This window comes from Octopus sinensis, linkage group LG14 (assembly GCF_006345805.1).
Source record: "Octopus sinensis linkage group LG14, ASM634580v1, whole genome shotgun sequence".
Lineage (NCBI taxonomy): Eukaryota > Metazoa > Mollusca > Cephalopoda > Octopoda > Octopodidae > Octopus > Octopus sinensis.
In genome coordinates this window covers 33,253,684-33,270,609 of record NC_043010.1, presented here as the reverse complement: position 1 = coordinate 33,270,609, position 16,926 = coordinate 33,253,684, and the positions used below count along the sequence as shown (strand labels likewise).

At 40.4% G+C, this 16,926-nt stretch overlaps 2 protein-coding genes across 4 annotated transcripts in view; both read right to left on the bottom strand.

The window, feature by feature from the left end:
* The window catches only part of LOC115219314 (ribonuclease H1), a 135,182-nt gene that overhangs the window by 87,542 nt on the left and 30,714 nt on the right, over positions 1 to 16,926 (bottom strand). The window lies entirely within an intron of this gene.
* Positions 8,070 to 11,061, bottom strand: LOC118765942 (39S ribosomal protein L9, mitochondrial-like). The gene is made up of 3 exons (XM_036508846.1): positions 10,388 to 11,061; positions 8,777 to 8,857; positions 8,070 to 8,213 (listed from the first exon to the last, which is right to left on the bottom strand). Exons 1-3 carry the CDS (start codon positions 10,466 to 10,468, stop codon positions 8,076 to 8,078), a joined length of 300 nt encoding a protein of 99 aa, XP_036364739.1. The 5' UTR covers positions 10,469 to 11,061; the 3' UTR covers positions 8,070 to 8,075.

Genomic DNA, 16,926 nt, shown 5'->3' with positions numbered 1-16,926 from the left:
GGTGCCGGAAAGCACGAGGTGAGAGTTTGTCCGTTTTTGAACACAGGGCAAACGTAAGGGGCTTGTGATCCGTATAGATCACAAAATCTCGCCCTTCAAGTTGATGCTGGAAATGACGAACCGATAGATAGATCGCTAGGAGCTTACGATCAAAGGTGCTGTATCGTCGTTCAGCTGGTTGCAGTTGACGGGAAATGAAAGCCAGAGGTCGAATATGATCATCCACTGTGTGTTGTAACACAGCGCCAATCGCAGTGTCCGATGCGTCTACAGTCAAAGAGAGAGAAGCACCAGGAACCGGATGTGCAAGCAAAGAAACAGAAGCCAGCTCCTTCTTAATGGACTCAAAGGCTGTCACTGCCTCAACAGAGAGGGTGACTTGACCGTCCTTTCTAGGAGTGTCCTTTAATAGCCTGGTGAGAGGAAGTAGCTTATCTGCACAACCGGGAATAAAACGTCTGTAGAAATTGATCATCCCTAGATAATGCCTGAGCTGGCGCAAGGAAGTGGGAGGTGCGATGCGTTGAATGGCATCGACCTTTGACGACAGAGGGCTGATTCCACTCGAATCAATATGATGGCCTAGAAAATCTAGAGAAGAGCGTCCGAAAACACACTTGTCGGGATTTATACGTATACTATAAGCGCGAAGACGCTGAAAAAACTGAGAAAGGTGCTGGAGATGATTTTCACGTGTGTCGCTCGCAATGTGTATATCATCGACATTGGCAAACACAAAATAAATACCGCGGACAACCTCATCAATGAAACGCTGGAAAGTGCTGGTAGCATTCCGCAAACCGAAACTCATATACAAAAACTCAAAACACCCAAAAGGGGTAGTGATCGTAGTTTTCGGAACGTCGGCTGGGTTGACCGGTATTTGATGGTACGCGCGTATAAGGTCGACCTTCGAAAAAATGGTACAACCATGGAGATTTGCCGTAAAGTCCTGTATAATTCTGATTGGATACCTGTCGGCTATTGTTACGGCATTGAGGCGTCGATAGTCTCCTACCGGGCGAAAATCAGACTCGCCCTTTCGCGCCAAATGAAGGGGAGACGCCCATGGGCTGGTGGAGGGGCGTATAAGGCCAAGTTGAAGCATGTGCTCAAACTCGGCCCTAGCCGTCTTTAGACGGTCAGGCGCAAGGCGCCGTGGGCGCGAAAAAACAGGCGGCCCAGTGGTGGTGATAAAATGAAGGGTCGAGTGGGTAGGCTTTTCCGGTTGAAAGGCAATATCCAATAGCTCCGGAAATGAAGCCAAAAGAGAGTGAAAAACGTCTCCAGAGGTGGCAACAAAGAATGTCGGGCTAAGGACCGCATTGGTGGAACTCCCAGTCGGCGTCGAGAGCGACGTCGTGCTGTTAAGAAGCCTCCGACGCCTGACATCCACCAATAGATTAAATCTATCCAAGAAATCAGCGCCGAGAATAGGATGCGGGATGTCAGCGGGATGACGAATGTTGATGTCGAGGCGCAGCGAAATCTGACCGAAGGTGGTTATGGGAGACGAGTCAATGGCATGCAAGACAATTGAAGAGCGCTTGGGCTTGTCTGCAGTCAGACGAAGGGGCCAGATGCTGCAACAAGAGCCAGTGTCCACCATGAAGAATTTCTTCGACACAAGATCTTTTACAAAGAACGCACGATTTTTGGGAAACGAGAAAGAAGAAGGTGACGTGCTCACCTCCTCCTGATTTAGTTTCCCGAGGGCTGGAAAGTGCACGGCTGGGTACACCGTTCTGCCTTTTCGGCATACTTGGAATGGTACCAGCACCAGCCGGAACGAGAAACAGAGTCACTCCGACTACGAGAAACAGAGCCACTGCGACTACGACTGCGAGGTCGGCGCCCGATCGCACGCCACAGATCATTGATTCACTGCGTAAGTGCATCGATCCTCTCGGCTAGAGAATTTTGCGTCGGAGAAAATGTCGGAGGGGGCTCTGTACATGCGTACAGGCCTCGCGATGGAGATGGTCCCGAAAATTCTAATATTTTATCGGCCATCGTGGCAATCTGGTCTACTGACACAGACTCCAGTGCCGTGGCCAACATTGTCTGCACGTGGGCAGGCAACCTGGAGAAGAAAATCTTCCGCAAGAGTGGTGCGTCTGCTGCGTTCCCGCTTAGCTCCCTTAGGTGGTGCAGGAACTGGGATGGAGTCCTGTCCCCCAACTGTTCGTCGGCCATCAGCTCATTAAATTGACTCTCCTCCGACCGCGTGTTGCGGCGGAGGATTTCGGCTTTTACTGACGCGTATGTGGCGTCAGGGTGGGGACTCATTATGAGATCCCTGACCGATGTGGCGAGTCGGGAAGGCAAACTCGAATATAGCAGATGCAACTGCTGCTGTGGAGGAACGGCATGTGCGGCAAAATGCGACTCCACATGGGCAAGCCACAGACCCGCATCCCCTGTGAATGAAGGCAAACCTGATGCAGCCATGTTTGTCCGAAAAATCGCCTGTCAGAAAGGGGCAGAAGGTAAGAACGAGAAGTGGAGAACACGTGGAACCGACAAAGCAAACCAAAAAAAAATCGTGTTTTGTGTACTGGTGTATGTGTGTGTGCACCTCGTGGGTAGTAAAGAAATAGGTGTGTGTGTGCACAAAGGAAAAACAAAAGCTACAGAAAAGAAAAAAAATAATGTGTGTGTGTGTTTTTTTTTTTTCAGTGTACTGAGTGCGATGGATAAAACTTTTGTTTGTACGCACCTTCGCTGTCCTGAAAGGAAAAGAAAATGATAATGAAACTGAGTGTTCAGTGTGCTAACTGGCAAAACCTGTTCGCTGCGTCTTCTGTTCTTTTTTTTTTTTTACTCGGGGTCACCAATTGTAACAGGATCTGGAATCGATATCACTGAAGGGGTGTCCGATCTGATCCCGTCACATTCAATTTAGTTAAATATAACAGACGAAGTCAGGTTATCTGGGAAAGACAGCAAATGTTGTTTTATTACTCGTGATGGTGTAGATCTGGTGTACGTATTTCTGAGGGGGACCGACAGCCGAATCTGTTGTACTGCTTCTTGTTGGCTGGTCGAAGTGGTTCGATGTGGTCCGCTGCTAAGTCAGTGCATAGTTCTCAGAGACTGCCAATGCGCGTCTGTTCACGAGGGCTATCAGGGCCAGAGAGACTGAATGAGTGGACGGTATTTTAGGGGTCAGTTTCCCGCACATGCGCATGGGGAAGACTTCCGGTGGCCACCCGGAAGTAGTCCCATTCTACGCATGCGCGCTGAACCATACACAGCAGCATCACTACAAAGCCAAAAGAGAATGAAAAACATCTCCAGATGTAGAAACAATAAATGTCGGGCTAAGAGCTGAATCGGTAGATTCTCTGGTCGGCGTGGAGAGTGTAGTTGAACTGTCGACTAGCCTCCGACGTCTGACATCTACCAATAAATCAAAGTTATATAGAAAATCCGCTCCTAAAATAGGATGCGGAATGTCAGCAATGACAAAAACCCACTGAAAATCTCGACGAAGATTTATGTCAAGGCGTAAAGAGATCTGACCAAATGTGGCTATTGGTGATGAGTCAATAGCGTGCAAAATAACATTAGGTTAGGGTTGCCAGACGTCCCTTATATAAGGGATGTGGCCCATATTTGATAATTTTGTCTCCTGTCCCGTACTGATCTTTCAGGGACACGCTAAATGTCCCAAATTTAGTTAATTTCCAAATCTCGAAATAAAAATATATTTTTACTACCTTCTTATGGTTCTTAGTTGTAATTGTTTACTTTTTTCATATCCTCTTTGATTGGTTAAAATTACACAAATAGGACAACTTTAACACGAAATAACTTCTAAGATACGAAATTTTGTCAAAAATGTTGAAAGTGAACCGTGTTCAGCATGAGAAATTACACCAGTATACGAAGTTTCAAACTGTTTAGTTAAAAAAAATAATTTTTTAATCTGTGAGCGAAACTGAACAGATCCGTCCTGTGTAGGCTTGTTGTCCCAGTAAGTGGCAAGCTCAAGAGTTACCTCTGTGGCACACACTCTAGCAACACCATGCTGCTCCATAAAAGCATCATCCAGGGTGCGAAACACTTCTTGCAAGTTATGCTAGCACCATCGGCATGAAAAGCCAGCAACAATAAGTTAGTGTTAACATATTTAATGTAAGCAACCTCAAAAAATTAAGTTTTTAGTCTTGAAGAATAATAACTAATAGTGTTGTCAGTCTTGTAGCAGGCATGGGAGTCAACTCTAGCTATATTTCAATATAATTCTGTCCTCATTATTGAAGCATAAATCTTCACCATAATTGCTGAAACAGTGATAAATATTTCAGTAAGTAAATTATTGTATATTGTAAGAAACCAGAAGTATTTAGAGAATAAGTGCTTCAGAAATAACCTTTACTTGAAAAGCAATAAATAAATTTGTTCATTCATTCTATGTCCATTTTTTCATGCTAGCATAGATTGAATAATTACTTATTCATCCTTTGTTTTACAGCTAGATGTTCTTATTTTGTGAACCCTTCCAAGGATTATTAAAAAAAGCTCACTAGAAATAAGTAAGCAGTGAGGAAAAAACAATATTACATAGTCACAGTTAGTATTTGGGACTGCCCACCATGTATCACTTTTAATTCTCTTCTTCACAAGTTGCTATATCTATTAAACAAGAGGGAAATTCTTTTATACTGATGAGTTTCTTCAAGACAGGTGCCTTCACTTTGGTTAGAGATATCAAATTTCTTGCTGGTCTCTAATGAGAGCAAAAGAGGGGAAAGGGCAATCTACAGATGAACAGATTGTGTACACTCACAGTACAAATAAAATGTTATTAAACAAATATTTCAGTACTGTTGAAAGTATGTGTTATCTAGGTAAGAATAGCTAAATTAATATTGTAAGCATTGAAAATTTTGTGGTATTTGTGTGAGGCTGAAAAATATTTTACATGAGCTAGAAAGTTCTTAGCAATATTTGTATCGACAGCTAAACTGTGGAGGTTGATAGGGTCTTGGTTAGTCTATGTTGAATATACATCTGCACATGCATTTTTAAAATAAGGCAAGCTTTCTTAAAGATAGCAGTTACCCTATTCACACCATTAATATTTATCCAATAGAAAGACCAGTCTGTATCTGTTCCACAAAGTGCCAGAACAGATACTGCCAGATGTCCTACTTGATCCAAGTTCTGCCAATCTACCATTATTAACCCTGAAAACATGAATGGCAAAGTTTACCAGGGAGGGATTTGGACTGAGAGTGCAGAGAGTCAGAACAAATACTGTGAAGCATTCTGGCCCAAGAGTCTAACGATTTTCCCAATCTACTTCCTTGTGAAGGACACTTCCTGCGTCCTGCTTTTTAGTTTCAGGGTGGGTAGGGAGAAAGATACCTTCACTACAGTTAGAGATATTGAATTTTTTGCTAGTCTCTAATGAGAACAAAGAAGAGGGAAAAGAGCAAACAGGGTAAATATATCAGTTACAGATGAACACATTATATACACTCACAAATAAAATGTTATGCAATATGTCCATGGCATATAGCAGCAATGTTATAAAACCTCTATGAAAATTGATTGACCTTAGATAGGCACATCTGAAAGTATTAAAAAACAAACAAGGGTACTTTATAACAAAAACAAAACAAAAGCAAAATTTAAAGAAATATTAAAAAACAAGAAACTACAATGGTACTTTTTAAAATGATTTAATTTAAAAACAAATATAAAAAAACTTTCTAATTAGCAAATACTAGCAGTATCGCCCGGCGTTGCTCGGGTTTGTTTCGACCCGCTGGAATTGTAATTTTGAAGAGTAAAAATTTTGTGAACATTTTTCTGGTCGAAATACACCGAAAAGTGGCGACACAGCAGTGAAAAAATCGTAAAAAATAGGGATTTTCATAGAAAAAAGCATCTTTTTGATGTAAATAATTTTTGGTGTTAACATGGTCCGATTTGAATTTTATGTTCTACGGAAGGAAGAGCAACCCTTCTTCTATCATACTCTCAATTTTGGTCGACTTGCGCCGCAGGGTCTCGGAGGAGATAGTGTTAGTTGAAGGTTACCAAACGTGGCGCACACAGACAACTTTAGCTTTATATAGAGATAACACACACACATTAATACACATACATAGACACACACACACATGTATGTATGGATGTATATATGGGTACTTGTATCGCAGAGTGGTCCCGGTTGCGCACACGCGGATTCGCGCGTGCGAGCCAGACGTAGGTACTCGATACTCGATCGCCCTTAAATAATTACTTTTTTTTACAGAAACGCGAACGTATATAACGCGCAAAATTATTCCGTACAATTTATCAAATTAAATAACGCAAAATTAATATATTTTTTGAAATTGCAAATTATTTAGAATATAAAAATCTGGCTGCTATTTCTAGGTGCCTGAGTAACAACCTCGCGGATTTACAGATAAATGAATTAATTACTATTTTACAGAATAAAATTAAATAATTCTTGAAAATTAATTAATATTAATATTTTTTGAACAAAGTAAATAATTTTTAAAACTTAAATAATAATTTTTTTTACACAAACGCGAACGGGGAAAAGGGGGTGGCGAATTCGATTTTTTTATTTTCGTTGAATGAATAGAAAAAATGTATAATATATGTTGTACATACCTAAATTTTTTCTTTTTCATGACATTGTAGCAAAATAGTAGTGAATTATATAAATACCAGCAGTACATTTTTTTTCTGGGGTATTTTTTTTCAACCTCGTCACATATTTGCCCCTTTCAATTTAAACAAAGTCTTAATTAAGCAATTACGGCAGCTTAGCAATGGTTTCAATACAGGCGTGACATCTGTATCTCAATTGTTCAAAACCCTTCGAATTTTTTCGCACGTGATGATATCATAGTGAAAACTTTCAATTACGCGCGCTTAGAAGTACGCTCGCAAATCAATACTACCAAAATTTTGAAGTTCGCGCTCCGCTTGTGTGTGTGTGTGTGTGTGCGTGCTTTAGGTGTACGTAGGTATGTGTTTTTGTGTGTGTGTGTCACTGAAGCCATACATACATATATACATACATAACCTCTCTCTCTCTCTTTTCTCTCTCAGTCACTCACTACAAAAAGTGAATAAAAAAAGTTCAGTTATTTCTGTCTTTCACTCTCTCTGTCTCTTTACACACACTAACAAAAGCACTTCACTTACACACGACACTTTCTGTGTCGCACAACCCATCAAACACACACACACACACACACACACACACACACACACACACACACACACACACACACACACACACACACACACACACTCACGCACGCACACATGTACATCAATGCTTTCGGAGTGAAATGTTAAAATATTGAGTTTTCTCGAATTTTGTCTTAATTGGGGGTGAAATTGAAAGAAATTTGTTATGGCATGACCGAATGGAGTACTTTGAAAAATCTTAGGTAAACTCTAATTGAAGAAATTGTGTGAGGAGTAAATCGTTATGTATTTATTTGTTTCTGTTTGCTGTGTTTTTTTTTTATTTTTTGAGTAGTGGTTTAAGGTACACTTGCAAAGAGAAAGTGGGAGAAATTATGTTGATAGCATGAGTGATCCGTTTTATAGAAATACTTTCAGTTTAGTCTTCCTCAAATCACTCTGTCGCTATTTACTCTCTTCCAAGAACATTTTCACTCACTCTTATCTCTTAGCTTGCCATACATTTTACTCATGTATCTATCAGCGTGATAGACAGAAACAAATATTACATCGCCATCGCCATCGCCATCGCATTCTATTGTCTACCTGTCAACACACACACAGTGAATTACTTTCAGTTTATTCGTTGCACACTGTGTGTGTGCGTGTGCGTGTGGTGTAAACCACATTAAGAAAAGCATTTGACATACACACCAGAATGTGAGTTTTCTGTAAATTTTGCTTAATTGGAGTTTAAATTTTAAAAACTGGACCTGGCATGACCCGATGCATTCTACTCTTAAAATGCTAGGTAAATTGTAATTGAAGAAATCCTATATTGTAGATTTCTATAACTGACAAAGGGAGGCAGATAAAATCTGCCTTTTATAATAAGAGATATAGCAACTTTAATCATTCCTTATTTGTCTGTGCTCCTTTTGTCTTTTTAACGTGGTTGGTAAGTTGGTAGGAATAACGTCTTTCGAAGGATCTTTATGTTTCAAAATAATGAGGCATTTCACCGTCACCTCTTCTTTACCATTCATCTGAAATGTAAAGAAGTAAATATAGTCACAGGTATCTGGTGTGTACTTGTGTGTGTGTGTGTGTGTGTGTGAAATAAAAGTACATGCATTTCTTTAAACAGCATGTTTGGTTCAACAACTGGCTTAATATTAAGCCAATTCAAGTCTCTGACAATGCATCCAGTTATTGTTTAGCCCTAGGCCAGACCTATAATTAATGGTATTCCAGTCATGATCATTATTCTCTTCAAGCATAGAGCATCTAGGACTTCATTATCCAATGTAGCCTTCTTCAATTTTTTAGATGATAAGGTAAGATTTGAGAAAGGTTTTACTATTTCTGGCATACTGGGTGATCATGAAGAGTCTCCATCATTGGCTTTAATACATCCAGTTAGTATAAGAAGTCAATGCATGTATTACAGGTAATGAAACAGAAAAGGCAAAATTGAGAGTAAAACTTAGTTTTCACTATTGTTTTAGTAGAGATAGAGTAACAGTAGAGAAATACAGACAAGATATATAAATAACAACAATAAAATTGTCGGTGATCTTCTAGAAGTAACTTGAAAACACAAGCTTACTTTCAATTGTATATCTATTTCCTCAGGTTCTGTAATTATTTTATCAGGCAGAGTGATGACTTCTTCAGCTACTTCAACACCCTTCAGAAACAGAAAGAGAATTAAAAGGAAAATAAGAGAACAAACAATATTACTGTAATTGTATTAATTGACCTAATGAATATGCTAGATAGTATATCTATTATTTGGACTAATTGTTGAAATACAGGGTTTATTCCTTTTCATACATAAAGGGATTACACGAGGCATGTAGATGTGAATGTGGCCTCAAACGTTCTGGTGAAAGGTAAGATTTATGATAAACTAATGCAAAATATATAGCTCTTGAATCTAGGCTATAAATTTTCATTTTTACATATCATCATAAGTGCATTAGGCTATGTATCTAGGGATCTGCACAAAAAAAATCCAATCTGTTAATGGCACAGCAAAAATTTGTAAGATGTTCAAAAGATTCTTGATCTGAGATACTTTAGATAAATATGTGCATACACTTGGCTGTGTTCATCTACAAGGACATACAATGTACATGTCAATGTCTATCATGAGCTGTGAAGCAGAAAATAATTCCTCAAAGATAGTCTTTATAAAGAACAAATTTCACTCTATTATTACTGAAGAGCACTTAAATTCTTTATCCATATAGTCTGTAAAGAATGACATACAAGGTACTTGACAATGTCTATCATGAGCTGCGAAGCAGAAAATAATTCCTCAAAGATAGTCTTTATAAAGAACAAATTTCACTCTACTATTACTGAAGAGCGCTTACATTCTTTATCCAAACAGTCTGTAAAGAATGACATTGCAAGGAAACTCTTAATATGATAAAAGTTAAGTTTACATGAATAAATTGCAGAAAAAAGAGCAGTTTGTGAAATGTGGTTCATGTAATATGTATTCTCACAGGTGTTTAAAATGAAAGATTATATTAACTCTAGTCTTTGCTATGTTTTATTTCATTAATCTACATATCATCAAGCATAAATAATGCCTAATTTTCATCCTTCCATATCTTAAAAACTATATGAGAAGTAACACAGTATAGCAATTTAAACCAAAAGCTGAGATGTGCTGGTTAAATTTTATTTAAAAATTTCTAGTAATCTGTCATGGAACAAGCATATCGAAAAAGGTAACAGTGATCACTCAGTGCATGTTACTGGGAGAAAGAGGCTCACTGCATGGCCCTTTTTTCCATAGATTTCACATTTTCCATCCTTTGGGCTTCAAAGTCCTTGCATGGGTAGTAGGGCCTTTCACATCTTGCTGAAAGGTATTCTATAATTATCCTACAAGAGTGGAAGGTGTGGGATGTAATAGTTCAAACTTTAGGACCACAAAAATGAAAGTCAGCTACTGACTAGATTAAAATAGATGTACTTTTGGAGTAAATATGCAACACTGCATGTTACATGTTACTCTAAAGTTTTTAGGATAATTTAGGCCCTACAATCAAGATTCATGTTATATCTTTTACAGTATTTACTCTTCTCAAAGTATATTCAATCAAAATTAATCTTCTTTAGCATAATATGGTATCTGCTGAGTCTATCTTCACAATTAGTTAAAGATTATAAAAGAAAATAGTTAAACAGTAGAATACTTTACCCTCAGTCTAAAAGCCACAACAACATGCTCCTTGCTCAACACCCATGGATTATCACCACTCATTGGAATAGCAAGGTACATGTTAGATAATGTTTTCAGAGTCTACAAATAAAATATCAAGAAATTATTACCGTCATCATTGGTTTAATGATTATATCTTTCACACAAATAAAGCAGCTATCCTCTCAGAATTCTATTTTTATGACAGTTTTATTTCCATTGTTCTGTGTTAACATATAGCCAAGATGTTAAATTTTTGTTTTGTGTTGGAGCAAATTTACAGTTACAGCTACCTGTTACCACTTAACCCAGGGAACAGAGAATAAAATGCATTTTTATCAACCAAGTAGACTGAAGCCTGTAGATTTATATTCCTTGAAAAGGCTCATGAACTTACAAAATTGGGGACATAAATGAAGTAATGTGACATGCCATCATCCTAATAATAATGTTTCCTAACAGGCGGCATAAAGCTACATATTTTGCTAGCAGAGAACAGTTGATTAAATCAAATCCATTATTTGACTGGTTTTATTTTATCAACCTGGAAAGATAAAAGGCTGTGTTGACTTTGATGGGGTTTGAATGCATATGTAACTAAATATTGATTTTAAATTTTGGAACAAGACCAGCAATTTCGGGAAGTGGGTAAGTTGATTACATCAGCTCCATAGTTCAACTGGTATTTGGCAGAATTTGAACTCAGAACATAAGATAGGTGAGATGCCACCAAGTATTTTGCTCAGTGTGCTAATGATTTTGCCAGCTTACCACATTGATGTGACTAAATATTGGTTTCAAATTTTGGCATCATCATCATCATCATCATCATCATTTAGCATCCGTTTTCCATGCTAGCATGGGTTGGACGGTTCAACTGGGGTCTGTGAAGCCAGAAGGCTGCATCAGGCCCAGTCTGATCTGGCAGTGTTTCTACAGCTGGATGCCCTTCCTAACACCAACCACTCCGCGAGTGTAGTGGGTGCTTTTACGTGCCACCTGCACAGGAGCCAGACGGAGCTGGCAAACGGCCACGAACAGATGGTGCTTTTACGTGCCACCGGCACGGGGGCCAGGTGAGGCTGGCAACGGACACAAACGGATGGTGCTTTTACATGCCACCAGCACGGAGGCCAGTCGGGGCGGTGCTGGCAACGGCCACGAACGGATGGTGCTTTTTACGTGTCACTGGCACGGAGGCCAGTCGGGGCGGCACTGGCAATGGCCACAATCGGATGGTTCGCTTACTTGTTACCGGCACTGGTATCACAGCTGCAATTTCCATTGATGTTGATCGACTTCGATTTTAGTTCTGCTTCTGATATCTGATTTGATTTGGTTTGATTTGATTTTGATTTTGATTTTCACTTACCTCAACGGGTCTTCACAAGTGGAGTTTTGTGTCCCAAGAAGGAAAGGTATGTATAAGTCGACTGGCTACATACCAGGTAGAGGCCACGGGTTATGGTCTCACTAGTCTTGCCGGTCTTCTCACGCACAGCATACTTCCATAGGTCTCGGTCTCTAGTCATTTCCTTGGTGATACCTAAAGTGAGAAGGTTGTGCTTCACCACCTCGTCCCAGGTTTTCCTGGGTCGACCGCTTCCACAGGTTCCCTCAACTACTAGGGTGTGGCACTTTTGCACACAACTATCTTCAGCCATTCTCGTCACATGACCGTACCAGTGCAAACGTCTCTCTTGCACACCACAACTGATGCTTCTTAGGTCCAACTTTTCTCTCAAGGTACTTACACTCTGTCGATTATGAACACTGACATTACACATCCATCAGAGCATACTGTCTTCATTTCTTGCGAGCTTACGCATATCCTCAGCAGTCACGGCCCATGTTTCCCTACCATATAGCATGGCTGTACATTCACATGCATCATACAGTCTGCCTTTTACTCTGAGCGAGAGGCCTTTTGTCACCAGCAGGGGTAAGAGCTCTCTAAACTTTGCCCAGGCTATTCTTACTCTAGCAGTTACACTTTCAGCACACCCACCCCCGCTACTGACTTGGTCACCTAGGTATCGGAAGCTATCAACTACTTCTAGTTTGACTCCCTGGAACGTGGTAGAAGTTGGTCTCTGCACATTTCCAGTGTTTATTGCTCCTGAGCATCAGCCACATTCAAAAACTATTTTCCTAGTTAGCCTTCCTTTGACATTGCTGCACCTCTTATGTGTCCATAGCTTACACTTGGTGCACCTTTTCTACAGATCGAGCAGGGCCATCTACCTGAAGTCGTTTGTGATTGGTCTACCTTCCTACTTATTAGGACTTTGGTTTTGGCTAGGTTGATTCTAAGGCCCTTCGATTCTAATCCTTGCTTCCACACCTGAAACTTCTCCTCCAGTTCTGATAGTGACTCAGCAATTAGAGCAAAGTCATCAGCATAGAGGAGCTCCCAGGGGCATCCTGTCTTGAATTCCTCCGTTATTGCCTGGAGGACTATGATAAATAGGAGGGGACTGAGGACTGAACCTTGGTGGACCCCAACCTCTACCCGGAATTCTTCACTGTACTCATTGCCAACCCTCACCTTACTAGCAGCATCTCTGTACATGGCTCGCACAGCTCTCACTAACCATTCATCTATCCCTAGTTTCCTCATTGACCACCAGATAAGAGATCGGGGGACCCTGTCGAAGGCTTTCTCCATGTCAACAAAAGCCAGGTACAGGGCTTATCTTTGGCTAGGTATTTCTCCGGCAGCTGTCTTACCAGGAATATAGCATCAGTAGTACTTTTCCCTGGCACGAACCCAAACTGCATCTCATCTAAGCTAACTCTCTCTCTAATAAGTTGGGCTATAACCCTCTCCGTAACCTTCATTACCTGATCCACCAGCTTAATACCCCTGTAGTTATTTGTATCTAGGGCGTCACCTTTACCTTTGTAGCAGTTGACTAGTATGCTGCTACACCAGTCATTGGGTATGACTCCTTCGTGTATCACCTGGTTAACTATATGGGTGACTAGGCTAAAGCCGACACTACCAGATATTTTGAGCATCTCTGCAGTAATTCCTGATGGGCCTGGGGCTTTCCCTGTTTTCATGCTTGTAATTGCCTTAACTACTAAGGAACTGTCAACTCGGATTGCTGGTCCCTCTGTTGGGTCGACATTCGGCAGACTCTCTTTATCCCATTCATTTTCCTCATTCAGCGACCTTTCATATTGGCGTCTCCAAACCTCTCTCTTTGCATCCTCATTTAGCACAAGTGAACCGTCATCCTTGCGAACACATTTCTCTCCTACCACGTCACGATTCTCTCTCACACACTGTCTTGCAACACGAAATACCTCAAGTCTTTCATCCTCACGGCGCAGAACATTGGCAAATTTTTTCTTATCTGCTTTCCCTCTGGCTAAATACACCTGCCTCCTAGCTTCCCTTCTGGCAGTCTGATACACTTCCCTGCTACCACCGTTCTTCCAGTCCTTCCAAGTCTGTTTCTTTTGTCTAATAGCCCTGTCAACAATATTGTTCCACCACCACGTTATTTTGGGTCTTGAGGGGACTTTGCACCAGTCACAGATCTGGTCAGTGGCTTTCAGCAGGTTGTCCCTCAGAAGCGTCCAGTTGTCTTCTACCCCATGTGTAGCTATACCCACTTCTATTTCGTCAAAGGCTTCAAGTAACATATCTCTAAATCTCTGTCCATTCGCAGGGTCTTTAAGCTTCCAGACCCTTCTTCTCCATGTTGGTCATCTTCTAGTCATCCTCTTAGTCCTGATCCTAAAGTCACTAACTACCAGTCTATGTTGTGGGGTGCATTCTTCGCCTGGGAAGGTTTTGGCATTTATAAGCAGCCTTCTTTCCCTTTTTCTGGCAAGGATGTAGTCGATTTGGCTAGTATGCCGGCCCGATCGGTAGGTGACCAGGTGGCTTGTCGGTTTCCTGAAGTTAGTGTTGCAAACCATAAGACTATTCGCATCGCAGAACTCCAGCAGCCTGGTTCCCTCCTCATTGCGGGAACCATAACCATAGCTTCCATGTACGCCATGGAAGGCCCCTGCATATCGTCCAACATGCCCATTGAAGTCACCAGCCACAAAGAGAAGGTCCCTGTCGTTCGTCAATGAGGTGGTCTGCAGTAGGGTGTCATAGAAACTGTCTTTCTGTCCATCGGGTAGTTCTGGCTGAGGGGCATAGGCCAATATAATGGTTGCTAATCTATGATGAAGCACTATTCTAATCTTAAGTATTCTGTCACTTACTCTGATTACCTCAAGTACCTTATCTACCAATTTTTCAACGAGAGGTATACCCACGCCTCCAACCCCATCAGTGTTTCCTGCCCAGAAAATCTTGTACCTGTTTCCTTTGCCTGTGAGGAACCTAGCAGAACCACCTCTCCACCTTACTTCTTGGATGCAACAGATATCAACTCGTCTCCGTTCAAGCATCTCAACAATCTCACCAGACCTACCTTTCAGTGTGCCTACGTTGAGAGTGCCAACCCTGAGGGTGTGGAAGGTATGGGCCCTAGAGGCCCAGGGACGGGGAGCAGTGGTGTCATGTACCTGAAAAGAAAGCTCGCATTTGGCAGAATTCATAAGCAAAGCAATGATCTTAAGTTCAACCTGCTTCACAACACTATCATGTTTTGCGCCGTATGGTCACTACCTTATATAGTAGGGGTGGTATTGGCTTAAGGCCTTTAGGTGTTCATGGAAGAAAAGCAAAGGAAGACAAGATGAGATAAGGACTTCTGGTTTCACCGTACACTCTTGCAAATCCCAACCTGCTCACACTCTGTCTCAACACACTTATACTCACCTTGTACATTAAGGAAACACCCAGACTTGCTGCTCCTTCTAATCATTCTCATTCTCGTTCTTAAAGTTGAGTAACCATGTTGCTCCTCTACAAGAACATATTTGCCTCTCCCTTCTCCCTTTCCTTCATACTTTAACCCCTCATTTTCTTCCATACACGACACCCACCATCACCACCACCACAGGTCTTGTAGTTTTGTGACCTCACCATGCACTCAGTACACATTTTAAAGTGATTGGTGTTAGGAAGGTTATCCAGCCATAGAAACTAGGCCGTTGCAGACACTAGAAGACAGCATGGTCCTTGTACACATTGGATCCTGTAAAACCATCTAGCCTATATGTAATGATGGTGATGATTGTGTTTTAGATACTATTTAATGCATTTTTGAATACCTATCTTATATATCATTCCATAACATTCTATACCACTTTGTAAACTCTATGGTGATAATGTAACCAAGTTTCAGGAACAGTTACGCAAACAAAGTTTACGAAGTAAGTATAAAATATTTAGTAGTTCTCACATATTCTAGTTAGTATGCTAGCTAAAGCACATTAAATCAATAGAAATTGTGTGCTACTTATTATATTGTCAGGGTAAAATGCTGAGATAAAAATAAGGACTTGGGTCTGCTAAGTACATTTTAAGTACAATAGTTGAAAAAGTATCAACTAATATCCACTAACTTACAAACTTTAAATTTTAGGCTGACTGACTCAACACAGTCTATACAGAACAATTGAGGTGAACCTTATTTTGCTCACTTGTTATGTTGATAATACTCAGTGTATATAGAGACACTCTATTTGTTACCAAGTGTTATTATGTGTATACACACCCTATTTGTTCAAAAACATTCTGAAAAAGAATTATTTTACATTCTCTCAAAGTTTCTAAATTCTTATAATATCAACTATATATCTTTCACTGGTTTCAGTCACTAGATTGTGGTCATACTGGGACACCATCTCAAAGAATTTTTAGTCAAATGTATTGACCCCAGTACTTATTTTTTTAAAGACTGGTACTTATTCTGTCGATCTCTTGCCAAACCACTAAGTTATGGGGTCATAAACACACCAGCACTGATTGTCAAGTGGTGGTGGTGGTGGTAGTGAGGACAGACACAGAGACACACACACATATATGTACATATATACAACAGGCTTCTTTCAGTTTCCATCTACCAAATCCACTCGCAAGGTTTTGGTCAGCCCAAGGCTATAATATGAAACACTTGCTCAAGGTGCTTGCACTGAGACTGAGTCCTGAACCATGTGGTTGGGAAACACGCTTCTTACCACATAGCCAAGCAGTTATATATGACATCAGGTCATTTATAAAGGTATTAAATCAGCAGAATTATAATTAAGAAAAAATAATGACAGTCTTTGATAAATCCTTACAGTTGCTTTAAAAACTCAGTGATTGGTTGATGTAATAATGTGCATTATCAAACAGGTATACATTATGATTCAACTAACCATGCACACACACTGGAACACACACAGACACACACACAAATTTTAAAATTTCCTGTTTAGGGGAGAGAGAGAGAGAGTTACCAATTTAGTTTTGACATCATCAATGTTGTTTACATCGCAGCTGGCAAGCTATGTATGTATGCATATGTGTTTATATATATGTTTGTGTATATGTATATATTTGTGTTGGTGTGATATTGATATACATACATATATAGCTAATAGTGAGGGATTATCAATCCAGGCAAAATATTTCATAA